This window comes from Phyllostomus discolor, chromosome 7 (genome assembly GCF_004126475.2).
Source record: "Phyllostomus discolor isolate MPI-MPIP mPhyDis1 chromosome 7, mPhyDis1.pri.v3, whole genome shotgun sequence".
Lineage (NCBI taxonomy): Eukaryota > Metazoa > Chordata > Mammalia > Chiroptera > Phyllostomidae > Phyllostomus > Phyllostomus discolor.
Window position 1 is genome coordinate 115,765,237 of NC_040909.2, and position 18,536 is coordinate 115,783,772.

At 37.5% G+C, this 18,536-nt stretch overlaps 1 protein-coding gene across 2 annotated transcripts in view; it reads left to right on the top strand.

The window, feature by feature from the left end:
• Positions 1-532: 532 nt before the first annotated feature.
• ZFPM2 (zinc finger protein, FOG family member 2) overlaps positions 533-18,536 on the top strand; it is a 440,537-nt gene continuing 422,533 nt past the window's right edge. For both annotated transcript variants that reach the window (XM_036031342.1, XM_028533983.2), the window contains exon 1: positions 533-807. In XM_036031342.1, coding sequence (XP_035887235.1) covers positions 768-807 — 40 coding nt within the window. In that variant the 5' untranslated portion in view covers positions 533-767. The remainder of the gene's footprint in view (positions 808-18,536) is intronic.

Here is an 18,536-nt window from a genome sequence, read left to right on the forward strand (position 1 = left end):
AAGAAGTTGCCAGAAGGGGTGCTCTGGCGGATGACTAGCGCTGACGCGGTGTCAACTGCAGAAGGTGGCCTCCTTCCAAGCCCTCCCCACGCCTCTCACCCTCCAACCCCCCACCGTGCTCCCCTGCACCCCACCCGACCCAGGCCGGGGCCCTGGTGTGCGTCCGGACTGGCTTCAGATGCAGCCAATCCTCCTTTCGCTGATGGAATAGTCTCCCCTCCCCACAACCCCGGCGCGCCCCTCCCTCGCGCGCCTCGCCACCTCCCGCGGCAGAGCGCGAGCTGCGCGGCCCGGAGCGGCGGCGGCACGCTCGGGAATCTGCCCCGCACGCCGGGGCCAGGGGAGAGCCAGCGCGCTCCTTCTCCCGCGCCTTCCGCCCCTCTCCCTTCGGCTCGCTCTCCTTTCCCTCACTCCTTCTGTTCCTTCTTTCCCGGTCCCCCCTGTCCCTTTCTCTCTCCCTGTCCATCCGTTTGTAAATTCCCGTCCCCCCACCCCCATCGCTCCCCCACTCTCCCCTCCCCTCCCCACTGTCACACTCTCTCTGCCCCCCTCTGTCTTCTCATTTGCCTGCTCATCGCCAAACGTGGATCCGCGGCTCCCGGAGGAGCCCAGCTCCCGGATCCCGCGCGCCCGGAGCACCTGGAGTCCGGCCGGCGGCGGCGGCCCGAGCCTGGCCAGCGGCGGCGTCGGGAGAGGCGGGAGCTGAGAGAGCGGCACCCGGGACCGCGGGGACCGCGGGAGCCCCAGTAGCAGCGGCGGCCGCCGAGATGTCCCGGCGAAAGCAGAGCAAACCCCGGCAGATCAAACGTAAGTTTGCACGCGGGGCTGGGAGTTGGTGGGATTATTTCTGGGGAGGGGGGCGCTCGGGGCGGGAAAGGGAGGGAGACTCGGGTCAATCCGCTCCTGGTTCTCCGGATTTGTCAAACTTTGCCTGAGCATCCGGAGGGAAGCTAGGCAGCCACAGACGGACAGACAGACAGACAGGCAGCCGGAGCGCCGATCAAGAGGCTGCAACGAACATCCCACGATTTCTCCGCTCACTCTTCGCGCTCCCGGGTTTCTTTTTAATTCCAACCCCTGTCCCTACTTGGTCACCACTGCTTTATCGCTGAGCCTCACTGGGCAGTACTTAGATGATTATGATTTTGGTTGTTGTCATTGTTGTTGCGATTGACGTGGTGCTTCCCTTGGGGACCACTTTTAGCATCGAGGGTGAGAACTTAGTTCTCCGAAAAGCTGGTGGAGACCTCGGAGCTGGGGAGGCAAAGTCTCTAAGCAGTGGGAAATCAGGGTCCGGGTCTCCTGGTCTTGGGTGGTGCCAGAGCCACGCCAAACCCGAAGCGAAACAAAAAGTAGGTGTAAAAGTTCGCGCCTCTGCAGCGGGCGGCCATGCGCCTCCTCCCAGGGGGCTCTGGGCTTGCGATGAGCAGGTCGCGCCCGGGGTTCAGGGCTCCTCTGGTTTTTGTGGCCGGGACGCTCTGCCGAGTGGCGATTCGGTTTGGGTCTGGCCCTGCAGGCGCGGTGAGTCCTCGCTGGGAGGGGCCGCCCGACACTTCCCACCACCTAAGCTGTGAGTTCAAGGCCACGGGTGCGCAGGAGAGAGCCTGACCTAGAGCCCCCGAGCCCCTGAGGACCTGGGTGACTTTTAGGGGGCACAGCGGGGCGACAGGCACCTGCCCAAAATACACACTTTCGCAGAGCTCAACTCGGTCAACTTTTCTTGTGTAGGGGACAATTCCTCCAATAGTGTCTTGTTGCCCTGCAACACGTCTTCAACGCTTTGGCCGAAAAGGAGAAACAGCTTTGCTAGTGTATTTTTTTCTGTCCATTTCTTCCTCTTATGTAAAGTCGGGCAACTAGTTCAAAACTGATTATTGTGCAATGTTAATAAGGGTTTAATAGAAACCCTCCCTTTTGATTATTAATCACACTTATCCCACCCCCAAAAGTTGAAAATTCTGTTTGGTGTAGTTTAAAAATAAATCGTGTCAATCAACTTTTCCAGAGTGAAATGGGGTCCCTGTTATAAGCAGGTTGCTGCAGTTAAGGATTGAGATCTTTCTATCCGTGCACAATTGTTGTCTCTCATACACGATTGTAGCTTTTATTTAGTGGGATTCTTCTTTTATACTTCAGTTCCTCTTCTGTGCAACTTGGGCTTCTCCTTTTATACTTCAGTTCCTATTCTATGCAAGGACTGGACTTAACTTTTGGCTCAAAGCAGTTTTAATCAAGTAGAGATACTGTTCTTGAAGACTTTCACTTTTTCAGAGTGATTATTCATGGTTGTACCTAATTGCCTTTTACTTTTTAGTACTAAATCGATCGTGTCCTTCTGTTTCAGTGTTGTATTTTTCTAGTACAAAACTGCATATTATAAGATATGATTATAAACATTAAATGCAAATGGTTTTTAGTTCAGGGCTGTTGTCTAGATTGTTAATAAATAATTAATATTAATTGATTGTATGACACAAAGACCATCTGATTCTACTTTGTTATCTTCTCAATTAGCTACATTAAATTTTTTTTCTATCCTTCTGTGTCCACCTCATATAATTGAAGATTAAAGTGTTGGAACTAATTGCTGATGCTACACTTGTGTTATAGGTCATAAAACATTTTAGTGGCTTATTTGAAACCTGTGATTTATTAACTATTAAAAAAAGCTTGAAAGTTCTCTCATTTGAGAGTGAACAAATATTATATTTATGCTTATGTACAGTGGTCTTTGCCTGCTGGTATATGCATACATATGTATTATAAACACACTTGCATTTTTGGATTCCATTTGGGGTCACGGTGGTAATCTATGTAAATGTGGACACACTTCTCCCCTTGCACTGCTAAGGAAAATGACAAATTGAAGGTCTTTGAATTGTGATATTAGAGCAGTGCTATCTAATGGCTGGGTATTTGGGGGGATGGTGGCGGTGGAATAGTTAAATGTGGTTTGACTGGCTGTAAAGTCATTTTGGTTGCAGCCTATCGACATTTGTCTCTTTTTTGCCTGTCCAGGCATAAGAGCAGTTCTGCAGATGGAGAAGTTTGTCTTGATCCTCAAAGTCGTTACTATGATAGGTCTCTCCCTCTAAATTTAGTAGTGTATAAGAAGTGCAGCTGACTGTTATTATTATTACTGCTATTATTACAAACACTGTTGCTTTTGCTATTCTGGATCAAATGTAAGTTTGAAAAATATCATAGAAACTGCTTTTTGAAACAAGGGCATTTTGTGCAACTAATGAAACTGCATTTTAAACTTGGAAATGTCCTGAATTTGAAAATAAACCTTTGGCACTGCTGATAACACACACCCAGTTTAGAGCAACTATGACAGGCAAAAGTCAGCTCAGACCAGAAACTCTGAAGACAGTCAATTTAAAGGACAAAAAGGTTGTTGGGCACAGTTTTTTTTTTCTCTTTTACTGCGTACAGTTCCCTGCTATCTAAAATTGTGATTTATGCAGTATTTTAATATTTTGCTTATTCTTTCCCCTTGGGTGCTCTCCGGGCAGCGATAAAAAGGCGACGCTGAAAGAGCACCATTAATTTGCTATGATGACTGGCCAGATAAGAGGAGATAATGGGAAAGATAAGCGGAGAAGATATACCATCAGAAACCCGATTATTACCATTAAAATTCCAGCCCAGCAATCTGCAGAAGCCTGATAATTCCTTCTCCGTTTCCACCACTTTGGATGATAAGGCAAAAAATAGTCACTCAGTGCTCCTTGATTAGACTGCCTGGATTTCCCGATAATACAGTGATAAATTATGTATTTTGCCCCCATGTTTTGTCCCAAAATTCAGATTTTTTTTTTCCTATTCCAAGACTACATTTTCTGTCCTCCCCTCAGAAGCTTTCTCTCCTAAGCTATTATTGTCATCCTGGCTTGATAAAAAGCCCTGATAGGACGGGAGGTGTTTGGTGTGGGAGCCACATCACGCTATCAGCCCATCTCCTCGCACAGCTGCTCGCCGTTGTTGTTTTTAGCCTTATCACCTCCTGCCAATATGCCAATAAATTGCCCAGATTGTTCTCCATTCTGGGGCTGCACTGCAAAATTTATGACAGAAATGATGGTTTTTTTTTCTTCTACCAACGCATCTCTTTATGATTAGTAAACGTGTTTGTGTGCGCAGTTTTACTGGTTTCTTCTCCGAGCTGTTGTCTCTGGTAATGTGTTTACTGCCCTGTGGGGGCCCCAACTTCAGTGCCACTGAAATGTCCTGGCTCTGGGAAAATAATCGTTTGGTTATTTGTTGCAAATGCTGCCAAGTATTTAAGGTAGAGGTGGAAAAGGGAGGAAAGGAACTCAAATGTTTTATTCTCATACCAGATTAGGACCAAACACTCTTCATACTGTGGAAGTACAGTTTTCTGAAAACTTTTAGATTGCTGGATGTTTCCAAACATGGAGAATATAAATGTTCAGTCTAGTTCCTATACCAAATAATTTGTGGCAAAAGCAAAAGAAAGGGTGAATTAAGAGGCATAATTTTTTTTGAAAAGTGAAGTGTAGGTATTGGGAATTTAATATGCACTTGGAAAGTGAAATGTTCCATGTTAAGAATAATCCTGTTAGCAGTTTTGTAGAAGGGTCAGTGCAGAAGTTGGAGTCTGTTCATAGTGAATAAATTACCTTTCTGTTATTTGAGATGATCTAATACTTTCAAGCCGTAGGAGTCTCTGGCTGGCACAGTGGCATTTTCATGTTTTATGCTACTTTTCATAAGAGTAGGTAGTATTTAATGTTTTATTATGGTTTTAAACTGAGAGTGTTGAGTATTAAATTTATGTAATATTTGGTAGTGTGAAAAGCTTTCACCAAATCATCTTCAGAACCTTAAAAGTATGGTTTTCAAAGAAGCGATTGTGGTTAGTTTTTATTGTTCTAGTACAGAGCTCTTATTTGGTGTTTCTTAAATTAATGCTTAATTTACAATTTCGAGGTTAATTATCTATGGTATCATCATTAATATTATTTTAAAAAGGTTCGGAAATGCTCTACACATTTGAAATCCATCAGTCATCACTCATACTCAGTTTGTCTTGCTTTCACCTGCCAATTATTGACAGGCTTTTGCTTTGAAACAAATTGCTTATTTCATCTGAGTTTTAAGAATAATGAAATATAACATTAAAAATAAGCCTTTCTTTTTGGTTTATGATATGTCTCATGACATGAATTTCATTTTCTATATTTTTTGGCAGAGTAACATTTTGGAACACCTGTTTTTACACTGGCCATTCAATAAAGGATAATACATTTTGTAGAATAATTGTTTTATCAATTAAATAAATAGATTGGTACTCACTGTAAGGTAAACAAATTAATTTTTTTACAAATGTGAAATATATTAATACATAGGATTTTCTGGAAAAAATCTAGGAATAATATTTAGTAGATTAAAAAGTAGGCAAATTTTAAGATGGCTAATACACAAATTCTGGTTTTTGGAGAATAAAAGATCATTAATCATGTAGGCAGTTGTTTTTTTAAGTTCAGTGGAATCAACAAGGGAAATACGAATGCGGTAGCATTTTCATCCCTAGTTGCTGTAAAAGAGTTCAGACCGAAACTTGGCGGTATGACTTGGAAAGAGCAGCTCTTATGTTTTCCACTTCTGGTAACTTTCCAAAGTGGTTCATTTGTAAAATCATGGAGTAAGGAAAACTATGAAGTTTAGTATCAGATATCACAGTATTTTTTAAGTAGGTGAAGAAGTTCGAACTTTTCTGTAAATTGTAGTTAGGGACCTTGTGAATAATATAGTTTACTGATTCAATTATAGGGCGCGTGAGCATCTCTCAATTTCACATACGATATCAGTGTTTATTTTATATATCACGTGGTTAATAATAAGTTTTTGTATATTTTATTTCCTGAGCTATTTAAACATAGACATAGAAAATATGATGTGACTTGTCAAATATTATTTAAGTTGGTGCTATTAAGTTGTAAGAAGAAAACGCAATTAGATGATTTGCTTCTGAGTTTTACATTCTGCTAATTTAAAATTTATTATATATTTAAGGGTTAATGAAAATATTTATACATCAATTTGTTCTGGGAAATTGCGGGTGCAAATTAAGATATTCATTGATTATCACATCAAGGGTATAGACTATATCTGTATTTATGTTTTGCCTACAGAGTAGTTAGTGTAAATTAAGTTCACTTTGTTATAGTTAAGGTGACTCACTTCTCCTGTTCATGAACTATTCAAGGTCTCATCCATGTTATTTCTGCTCTTTGAGGACTATTTAAGGACTGATTGGGCCTTCCTTTCCTTCACATGATAAAAATGAACAAACCCCCCCCCCCAAATTTTGCTCTTAGTTATTATTGCTGGAAAAAGTTTTGAGACAACAAGATTGAAACTAATATGTTTGCTAAAATGAGATATTTTGGACTAGATATCTAGATTTCGAATTTTGATATATTTGCTCTTCTCCATCACCAAGGCAGATCAAGAATGGACTTATTTTCATTTTAGTCATTTCCCCACTTTCTAATATGTAACTTTTGTAAAAAAAAAAGTATTAAACAAATAAACTAATTTACTCATTCTAAATTCTTTAATTTATTTTTACATTTCAAAAAAGTGCCTTTCCAAATGAACTTTCCTTCAAAATAATGTTATGTTCATATTTTAAATGAAGTGATACTATTTAGAGGAAGTTATCTGATGTTCGGCTGAATTGTGTGAAGAATCTAAAATTAGGTTTATTTCAGAATATACTTTTCAAGAATATTTTTTTAATGCAATCTTTGCTCACTAAAAAGTATGAGTAAATATGGTAACTGTGGAGCCCTGATCTCCAAATGATGTTCCCTTGGAGTGCTTGTTACTTTCCTAATTCTGGAGGACCAGTAGGACATTTCAGGAGAGTACTGCAGGTATTTCTGAAATCCGTCTGCTTCAGTGCCTGCCACTGTGTAAAATTCATTCCCCCACCAAATGAACAGCAGCGATAGTCCCTGACTTCAGTCACCAGAGAATGTGTTTCCACTATAGATAAAGGGGTAAGTATGTATCATTCATTAAGGTTAAATTTTTAAAAGCTGAAAGGTAATGAAATTAATAAGCTCGAACATGGCAATATTTGGCCTTCCAGAAAGAACTATCTCTTTAAAGGTATTAGCATAAAGATAGCACATTTGTTTATTATGCTTCCAAATCAGCTGCTAGTATCTCTGCCACAGGTAACAATTGACTTTTCAGGCTTCAAGTTAATAGCCTTGTCTCTTGCTTGTAGGGATCAATATTAGTATTAATTAATCACCATTATCGGCACTGGGATCTGGTTCTATTTGTTGTTACATCAGCAAAATATCAATATAGAAAGTGGACTCTCTGATCGTCATGGCAACTTCATCTCTTGGGTCAAAGAAAGTTTATCTTATCTGTGCATAGAGAGCGGCAAACTGTTTAGGGATCTAGTTTGAACTCTGAGAACATTGATTTAGTTTTTGTTTGCGAATAGAGGCTGAATTCCAATCACAAGGGATAGGTGAGATTTAAATATTAATGCCGAGAGGCTTGTCTGAGAGGGTATCATACCACACTGTCAGACTGTCTTTTTGAGATGACAAAAAGGTAGAGAAGAATTGCCTCTTCAGAATTATTTAAAGTCTCAGTAATTTATACTTTTGACAAATACTTGTAAAAATGAATATATGATAATTACTAGGTAGAATTGGTTTTGCTCAAGATTTCAGATGGTAAAATAAGAGGCTATTTTTTTTCTCTTCTATCTTTTCTTTCTTGGTCCATTATTATAATATCCACCTCTTTAAAAAAAATACTTTCGAGGACCAGTTTGCCTCAGGTTGCGTGTGAGGTAACTAGTCATGTCTGAGACCAGAGAGATTCACTGTGGATCTTCAGGTCCATGGAAGAAATATTTAGGGCAATATTTTAATATAAAATATTCATTGCTAATAAGTGAAACCCTAAAGCAATACACTGAAAGGATAGATGTCCTTGAAGAATGTTTGCAAAGATAATAAAAGATCGTAAGTTGCGAAAGCCAAGAAACAAAAGACATGCTATTTTGTTGATATTCCTGAGATATATTGATCATCTAAAATCAGCATCTTTTCCTAAATCATATCATTGGAAATTCACCCTACTCTTTTTTTAAAGTTATGCTAAAGAGTAAAACCTGTATTTAGAAATGGCACCTGCAGAACTCTACTCTTAGGGTTGTAGGTATTAAATAAACTGAAACATGTTTGTGTATGGGAAAATGTATATGTATCTCGTGATTTTGGAGACTTTTAAAATGAGTGTCGAGTGCAAGTGGTAGCTGTAACCAATAGCATATAATTAATTGCTTATTTATTCCATGCATTGTCCAGGTAATAGCAGAAAGTAAACTCTTACTTAGTTTTCAAGACAATGCTGTTTATTGTCTTATTTAGTTTTCAAGACAATGCTGCTTATTGTTTATTATTCTGGTACTATCCCCATAGGTGTAAAGCAGGGAATATGTTTATTAGAGGCACTAATATAATATTTAGCATTAAATAGACCTTCATTTTACCTTGATATCACCAGTGACAGCTTAATTTTCTTAATTTGTGAAAATGTGTCCTTTGTATTGCTAGAATTTGTTGTGGTGTTAGTTTGATATTTTCTTCTACATGGTTTGGCTTTTGTTAATATCAAATTAATCATAAAAACTGTCACAAATATATATATGTGATGTAATAGCTTATATACAGCTACCATAAATATATATGATTTTAGTAACTTTTCAGTAGGCTATTGAAAAGCTATTTTTAAATTTTTGCTTAAATTTTAAAACTCATCTAAAATTATACTTAAAAGGGCATTTGTTGAAGATACATTTAATGTCCTTTTTTTGTTGGTTTCCTTCTTAGACACATAAATTCTTTTGAAGATATGAATTACTCTAATCTACATTTGGAAAACTTTGGTGAACATCTCTTATTGAGACAATAAAAGATAGTTTTCCACCAGTTGATATCTATATAATACTGCATGTGTAAGATATCTTAAGTGAGTTACTTGACATAGATTTTCAGCCATAATCTCTAAAATTCTTTTATTTATTACAAAATTTACAAATGCCTTAAAACTTGAATAGCATGAAGAATTAATTACAAAATGTAGAGTTAGACACAAATATATGTCCTTTATTGCCTATTTATCTGGAACTTAAAATTTTCCTCCTAGTTCTTTTGGAATATTAAAGATGGTGTAGTCTTTAAGGAAGACTTGCATTTGCTTCGCTGTAGTATATTCTGAAATTATTTCAAGCTGCAACAAACTTAGAAGATTGGAAGATTAAAAATAGTGAATTGACAAATCTTCAAATTCAGTTGAGGGCCAGATTTCTCTAAGTTTATTTAAAAAGTAGCTAAACAAATAATTTATTAAGTGGTTTTAAAAATAATAAAACAAATAATAGTAAATAAATAAATACACTCAGTGTTTTCCATTTCTCTTTTGCTTACAACATTTAGTTTACCTAATTTGGAAGAGTGGTTTTGAAGGTTATCAGGCAATTCAATTAAAAGATCCGATTATTTATTTATAATTTAATGATAACAATTTTTGTCATTTTAGCATATTTGGTATTCGCAAAAAATTTTAATGGATTTAAAGAAATGTCTTACAATGGTGTAAAAGGGAAAAAATATTTTTTTGTATCATTAGTAGGGCTTTGTTCAGTTTCCCATGTCTCATTGCTCCAAAATGTAAATGCTTTATATTGGGAGACTTCTTGCTTCTTTTGTGTGCTGAGAAGGTCAAAGGCATTTGTTTTTTTTATAAAACCCTGTGAATTCAGTGGAAATATTTTGGAATGAGACACAAAATATTTTTGTAGTTCATCACTGTGTATGAATTATTTGCATGGTGTGCATTTTCATCCATGTCAAAATATATCACTATACATCACTGAGTATTACAGTAATGTGAATAAACTGTGGGTAAATGTTATGTTGCTTGTAGAAATCTTTCAAAGTATAGTTAAGTGAAGACTTTAATGAGAGATAGATGACATAATTATAACACTGCCTATTAACAGAAATCTTATATTCATAATGAAAATTATGAATAATTTCATTTTTCATAATTTAAGGAAAATCTAAAAATTTGACCAATTATTCCCTGAAAAAAAACCCACTAAAGTAAGTAAACAGCTACTTATGCTAAAATCGAGTATCAAAAAAATACGTGTATATTGTACTCTTCTCACTTTTGTGTAAAAATTATGTAACAAATATTTACTTTGAATTAAAAACAATTCAAATTCATAATCTATGTCATAACTGCCTCCTTGCTAGACGAGTTTGTTATGTATAGGAGTATATTCCGTATGTCGTTAGAGCTGTGGGCCAGCTAAATTGTATTTGTCAACAGTATTGATGGTTTAAACATTTTTTTCCTTCAGGACCCTAATCAATGCGAGTAGATATTAAAGGCTTTTAGTTTTCTGAGTTATTTTTATTTGTTTGGGATAAAACTATCTGAATTTGTATTGTGCATATTTATCAATTAGATCTTCTTTTTTATCTTGAAGGGACGAGGGACAATATTCTCATTTTGATGAGCTTTCTGCCTACATTGACATAAATAACCCCATTTTTCCAATGGCATTTGATTTGTACCTCCGTACTCTTGCATATTTTGAATTTACTGGGCCTCCCACAGCCAAGAGCAGACTCATGTGCAGGGAAGACTGACCAGCATGGGGCTTGTGTCAAACTGAAATATTCAAGAGTTTCATTTGCAAATATATGAGGTAGCTGCTAAAAATATCACCCCACTTCTTAACAATGTGCATCTTGGACAAACAGGCGCATATTTTGTCATCAAGTTGCTTAAGCTTCTGAAGTCAGGGCTACAACTGGGTCAGATGATAAGATGAGCACAACAGAGAAACGAAGAGAGCGTCTGATAAAACCTGATTGATTGATGTCTGGCTTCCCACCATCACAGGCAGTTGACAGTTAGTTTGGGATCAGATGATTTGGCTTTTGCGATAGAAGATGGGGCCTGGTAGGCAAGCCTGAAGGACAAAAAGGTCGGTTTCTGTGTAGTGTCAAGTAATGCCGAGCTCTCACAAGGTGGGGCATTATTAATATTTCATTCTTTCTCTTTTAGGTCCAAGCCCTAACATTTGATAGTCACTTAAAGGCATGAAGATTCAGTCTACAGACAGACATGTGTGACTGTCTTCCTGTTTTATTTCATGTTTTTAGGTTATTTAGATCACAAAAAAATAAGAGCATCTGTTTATTTAGTAACTCTTTGATTTTTATGTGATCCTTTGCAGTATGTAGTGACTTTTACATATTTCATCATTATCTTGTAATGTAAAGATAGTTATAACACATAAACTGGCCAAACTTAGTATTTAAAAATTATTTTTTTATGGAGAAATATAGATTTCCTGAGGGAAAAATTATATATTAATCTAGAGTTTCAGCTCCAGGTATTTTGCTATTACAGACCATGAAAAGCTGAGGTCAAAAACTATCCTAGTAAACAGTTTAGATATGTCAGGATTTGGGACAATGGGATAACTTTATTTTCTGTATAGATCTGTAGTTAGTGAATGATTGTGCTGTAATTTGATGAACTTGAGTCTTGCTGAAGATTGGATTATTAGAATGTTTCTTCATATTTTAATCATGGAAAACACCAAATTCTTGACATGTTAAAATTATCTAAAAATACTTGAGTTAGGTAGTTTATGTGCTACTACAGAACAATACTGTAGGTCACTTTTGAGTTTTAAAATAATATGATGAATATTCTTAGAGAGAAGGAAGGAAGAAGGAAGGATAAAAGGAAAGGAAGGAAGAAAAGAAAAAAGAAAGAGAGAGAGAGAGAAAAGGAAAGAACCAGAATAGTTTTAGAATAAAATGTTTTCCAGTGTTAGCCATGAAAATTACTACAACTGTTACAGTATTGGTAACTGAACATTTTGGATTTGAATTTAGATTTAGGACAGTTTGATATTCTCTAGAAATCCTTTGGGATGTATCATTTTTCTCTGAGTTTTAGGGTCAGATCTCCAAGGGACATTTGGGTCTCAGCTAACACCGTGGGCTGAATATCAGCAAGATGAATTCTGCAAGGTGCTGTGTTGCTGATAGTATGAGTGGAGTACTGCATGAAAGCACTTGCTCCAAAACCTGAAGTGGTTCTCATAACAAGTGACCAGGGAAGGGGACTGGTGGTCATTTCAGCAGTGATTGGTAATCCCTTAGGAGAAGTGCCATAAGGAAATGACCTGGTCCCTTCTCTGTACTTTTAAATGGAACAAAACTATCTATCCTTCCTACCTACCTACCTACCTACCTACCTATGTAACCTATCTAAGGAGTTGGAAGAATCATCACAATTACAAAAACTTCTGTGGGAAAGATCTTTCAGGCAGAAGAAGCACTCCAGTGACCCTGCTCTGATGGCCACGTCACCGAGGGCATCCAGCAGTGCCGTGTGCTAGTGGCAGCTAGTGATGGTCAGCACCTTTGCTGTATCAGGGAAAAGAGAAAACAAGTGATTTCTTTTGCACAATTGCTGTGTAAGTCTGATGCACTTCTCAGTTATTCAGTAAAACTGATATTTTATTTTAAGGTGGTATAATAGATGTCAAATGCAAATTGTTTTGATAGTATTTCGAGGTCTTTTTTAATAGCTGTGAGCAGCTCTCTAAAGTTTATTAACTTGCTTCTCTGTGTAGTGCACACACACACTACCACAGATTAATACTTCCTTCTCATCCCTTTTCCCTTTAGTATTTTTTCATATCTCTGTTTCTGTTATTCCATGTTGTTTTGAACTGATTAACTTATTTTGCATCTGGGTAAGCTGTATTTGAAAAAAATATCTAATTATACATTGAGGCAAATTAGAGCTGACAAATGAAAAAATGTCAGATTATAAAAATAACGTAGATCAACAGTCTTTATAAATGGAAAGTAGCAATCAGCTATTTGGTCAGCTAAGCCACAGTTTCTTGATTAGTACTCTGGCTTTGGAAATCTTGGTTAAGGGAGAGTTTAAGTTTGAGATAGAGTGACTAGACTGATTAGTCTAACATTCACTTTCATGTTTTTTCACTCTTGATCTGGAAGTTTACATTTTTGAAGAGCATGAAACAATAGGGTTCAGGTATGGGATGTTACTAAGAAAGATCTCTGGGGGTTTGTTTTTTTCTAGACTTGTTAATACCAGTGTTCTTTATATTGAGAAACAGTCTCTTAGGTATTACAAGAGGTGAAACATTGTTCTTATTCTCCTAAGAAAGAAAAATTAGCTATGGCGTGTAGAATAGGACATTTTAGCCTGGGATTCATAGGCTTTGAAAGGTTTTAGAGTATCCAGCTGTTTTATGCAAACTTTTTTGTCTTCAAGAATTTTTCCAGGAAGAGGTTTGATTGAGATTCTCATTGGGCTTCATGGTCCCATCTGTGCTTTAATACTACTCTAAAAGAGTCTCTGAATAGGTGTCTATATGATCCCTTATTACATTTAAAGTGTTACCATATAAAATAAAATAGGAACAGTTTTATTTTTATTTGTCAAGTGAGTTTTTCAAAAACAAAATCAAATTCTGTCACCCTGCTGCTTTAAATCCTCCAGTGGATTTCCTTAGCAATTAACATCTGAACTTTTTAAATTATGGCCCACCCTGTTCTCTGTGATGTGTTCCTTGCCTTCCTGTCTTATCTGGTCACCAGTTACTCCATCACATTGGACTAACTCTGCTTCCCAAGCAAAAAAGAGTTATCTGAATGCTTTAAATTCATTAAATTAACTCCTATTCATTCAACAAACACATAGTAAGTACCAACCATGTGTACCATGTTAAGCCATGGGGAGGGGAGAATACAAAAGTGAACAAACTATGGCCTTGTCCCCTCAGGTAGCACAATGGATAGTGAATGAGAAAGGCACAGTTACTGTACACTATGATCTGTTCATGACAGATGGAGGTATAAAGTGATGCAGGCACAAAGATGCCTTGGTGAGTTGGGTTAAGCCTCTAGGATAAGGTTTTACTTAAGCTGGGTCTTGAAGGTTGTGTAGGAGATCCAGTCAGGACAGAGGGAGCTATACCCTGGCAAAATCAACAACTTGACTACGTGCAGAAAGGCATTAAAGAGCATGGCATTTTCAAGGTTCAAGGAGTAGTTGTGACCAAAGATGAAAGCATGTGGAAAAGAGTGACAGAGAATCAGCTGAGAGCTGATCGGGGACCAGAGTTTTAAAGAGCTTCGTGTATCATGTTAAGGAACTTGAACTCGTCCTTTAGGTAATTGACAGCCATTGCAGATTTAAGAAAAAATAGATGCTGATTAGTACATTTTGAATGTTCTTGATAATTACATGAGCTTACCAAATTACAATTTAGTAAAGAGAGGACAAGAAGCTCGTGAGCTGACAGTGGATTTTAGTCAACTTTTATTTGTTAAATTTAGTAATTGTTGTTATCTCGCATTGAACCGTAGACCTCTGAGCCAGCCTCTAACTTCTAGATGTAAATTTAATAACAACATTGTAGCGGATGGTCAAAACAATCACTAAATGTTTTCGGTAGTTTAGTATGAGTATTTTATTGAGACAAGACGACACATGCAAAAATAAATGAACAGAGCAATATCTTTTTAATTGAATGTGTTTGTGCTTAACTCATGAGATTGTCTTGGGTAGTAGCTTCCCATTCATTCATATGCATTAGCTTAGTTTTATAAATGAATATCGAGGAGGATAAATGTTCAGCAGCAACTGGGCAGAGTAATTGTAACAGGGATGGCCAATCGTGTAACGTCTTTGAAAGACAATTTGGCAGTTTAGAGCAATTAAAATTACAAATAAACTCTTTGACCGAGCCATTCCACCTATCTCATAGAAATTCTTATATGTGTGCTCATTCAGGCATGGTTAGTTATAGCAAAAAAGGAGAAATCCCTAAATGTCCTTTGGTAAGGGACTGGTTAAATAAAACTATGGGGCAACCCTCAGTGTAATTCATATGTTATAAAGGATGATGCACCTGTGTCCATGCTGATAGGGGCATAGCTCAAAGACTTATAAAGAAAAAAAATGTTGGTATGGCATCTCCTTACTTGTATTAAAAATGAAAGAATGGATAAGTATATACTTATTTTTTGTGTGAAAATATGTCTGAAAAGGTGTGCAAAAATTATTGATGATGCTTTTCTCTAGGAATTAGGATTGAGAGTTTGGAGTAGGGCATAGATTTCCTTATTGTCATACCACTACCAGTACTACTACTAACAGTGAATGCTGTTGCAGGGGTTGGGGGAAGGTAGAGAAAAATAGTCAAGAATATACTCTCATTATAGTTAAGTTTTACGTTGCTCACCTTTTATCCTCACTTGTGTAGTTGGGAGGATATAAATATTGTTGGAGGTTGGGAAGAAAAGTATTTGATAAAATATCTCAATACCTGCCTAATTCAGATATTACTGTGAGGGAGAATAGCTGTAATGATAATTTTTTTCTATAGTGCTTATTAAGCTTAATATAAAAATATACCAAAAATGAACACTCAGCTGAAGATTAAGCTCTGTTTTATTTTAGAAAGAGAAATAACACAGAGAAAAACATTACATACATTGCCTTTCAAAGTTTAGTAGTTCTCTGTTTTCAGCATAGGTCATGGCTATATTATGAACCTCAGATTAATAGTGCATGATAGTTAGGTTTTAGATCAAAGATCATTCTTTAAAATTTGACGTACTCATATAGGCTGTTCTTTAAAAAAAAGTTTATGCCAGGCCATGGTTTTCCTGAGTTCCGAAACCTTGTCCCGCTTGGCCTGAAACAGCGCATTTGTAACCCATTGCCAGTCTTTTACCTTCCAAGTGATTTAACATGCTTGCCATTTTTCTCCAGATGATTATATGCAGAGATGCTTTAATTAGTTCTGGACCAGAGATGCTGCTCTTTTTTTTGTACCTTATTCATGACTTTGTATCCTTGAACATCTTCCACGTTATCTCACGTGTTTGTGGGAAGCAGCAGCAACAGCAGTGGAAGCAGGAGAGGAACCCGGATGTGGTGTAGACCAAAGCTTCGCATTTCAGGGGGATTTAAGAAGGGCACTCTGAACAATGAAGGTCTTGATCCCTAAAAGCTACCATAAATTCCCTCTGATAACTGTTACAAAGTGGAAAAGAAAATAAGCTATTGCAAATAATTTCAAAGGCATGGGCACAAAGTTTGGATAGAAGTGATTTACAGAATTGAGAGAAATTATAACCTAAAAACAAAGATTTGTTTCTTGCATTTGAAGGAACCTAAGCCTATAAAAGGTATGACACCTTGCTAAGTTTGTTAGGGCTTTTTAAATATTTTCAGCCTAGGCAGCCCACATAATCAAAAAGTCAGTTTCGTTCGGTTCATTCTCGTGGATTCCGAAACCAAGGTGCAGCTGAAGGTTTTATTGTAGTTTTGCATTTTCCATTTTCAGTTTGGACAGGGCTGTTACTGAGGTACATGGTCCCATGGAAGGGAATTCATCTAATCAGTGGTGGTGAGCAATGACTGTATGCTAACAGAGAGCTTGTTTGGAAAAAGAAATTTGATTTGGCTTCTTGAGGTATGTCTTGTCAAGAATTCTATTCCTAAAGATCTAGAGATGTCAAAGGAAAACAAACGCAGCGTGTCTCCAGTCCCCTGCTCCCATGTGGTCTGCTGATGTCCCAGCCGTCAAGTGCTGAAAAGCCACAAGTGGTTTTCATGATGATAAAGTTAGTGGTTGGTACTAAAAATAGACCCAGACCAAGGCCTAGTAGAAGAAATTATTGACGATGATCTGGTTAAAAGTACCTCTGCCCAGAAGACTATATAACATTTTTAGGATGACGGGCTTCTGTGGTGAGAAGTTGTTAGAATTACATGTTACTAGGACCTATTTTCGGAATTGGGTGGCGTGCCCCATGCAGTGTCTGCTGACCCAGTGGTCTGCCGCATCCCCTCAGCTCCCCTGTGGGAATGGGGCAGTTATTCTAAGAGGTAACTTTCCAAGCTATCTACTTGAAAGTGAGCACGTAGGTCAGCTTCCATTCATATTAACTTCAAGACATGAAGTGCAGTAGCTGCCTGTGGGATTGTGCTTGAGCATGCAAGTGTGTACAATTGGTGTGTACAGTCACTCCTTGGAGAGGGAGTATGGCACACTGTTTCAGAGCTTTGGAGTCTTGCATTAGGGTTTCAGTTCCAGCTCTGCCACTATCTCATTGCTTGTCCTTGAGCAAGTTTCTTACATCGTGACTCGGTTTCCTCCATTTGTTAAAAAGAGGTTATTAAAGAAACTTATACAAGTGCTATTGTGAGGACTGAGTGGATTATACATGCAAACAGTACCAGGCATACATTAGAAAGTGTTTTTCTTTATTATTGGCATTTCGAGGTAAAATCCATGTAAATAAATTATTTTCTTGTAGCAATAAATACCTCCAGGTATCTAAAATATAAGTTTAAAGGCCTTTGATTTGCATATTTTAATGGATAAATACTTACATGAAGTATATTCTTTTTTTGGTAAATACTGTTCCCATTTGGAGTAAAATTGTGTTGAATATTCTAAATCATTGAAGCTTTTTGCTCAGACAACTTTAAAATGATTTTTAAAGTTTTCTTCCCAAGGTAGAAAATATGTCAAGCTACAGTGGGAAATCTTTACAAAATATGTTTGTAGTAAAATATAATATATTCATCACACATACTCTATAACTCTAAACTGTTTTTAACATTTATGAGATCTATTACAGACCATTTTGTGTAATTTTTTTTATATTAAATGACATAAGCTGCCTCGGATATAATAATCATTACTAGAAAACGTGAGTAATAGGTATTAGTGTTTGTTTTTATTTTTTCCCTTGAGACAGTTGTGGAGTTAATACACCAAATTTTTTTAGGAAGTTCCTGAGTGGATTATCTGGGAAAGGTCACTGGAGTAACCAGTTGGTTAAATGCATTTGGATGACCTGCACACATAGTTGTTGTGTCTCTAAATCCCAGACATACTTTATTAGGACAATCCAGCTGGTTTGCTATTTCTATCTCCTCATTATCAACACGTTATGGTATGGCCTCTTCCCCCTCTCTTCCAATGCCAAGAATTTGGCAGGGACACCATGTTAGCAAGTCAGAGGCTGGGGGAGGGGAAGGGAAGACACCAACAGCTTCCCGTGCAGCAGGGGTAGGCAGCTGTTGAAACATTTTGCCATTTACTTGAAGCCTTCAAAGAAATAATAAAACGTCATGGGTTTCTAGAAGCACTTTTAAGAAAAATTATATGCATTGTAGTAGTCCACATTTTGTATACATAGAATCTGTAATTCTCAAATCTCTAAAACTCTTTACTTTTCTCCCTCTTCCAAATCATCCTAATATAGAAGCTCAAGAGAATGAGGGAAATAGAGGAATTGCCCCAGACCTTAGAGTTTACATGAACAAAAACCATGAGTTAACTGGATATCATGTAATACTTTATTACTACATGA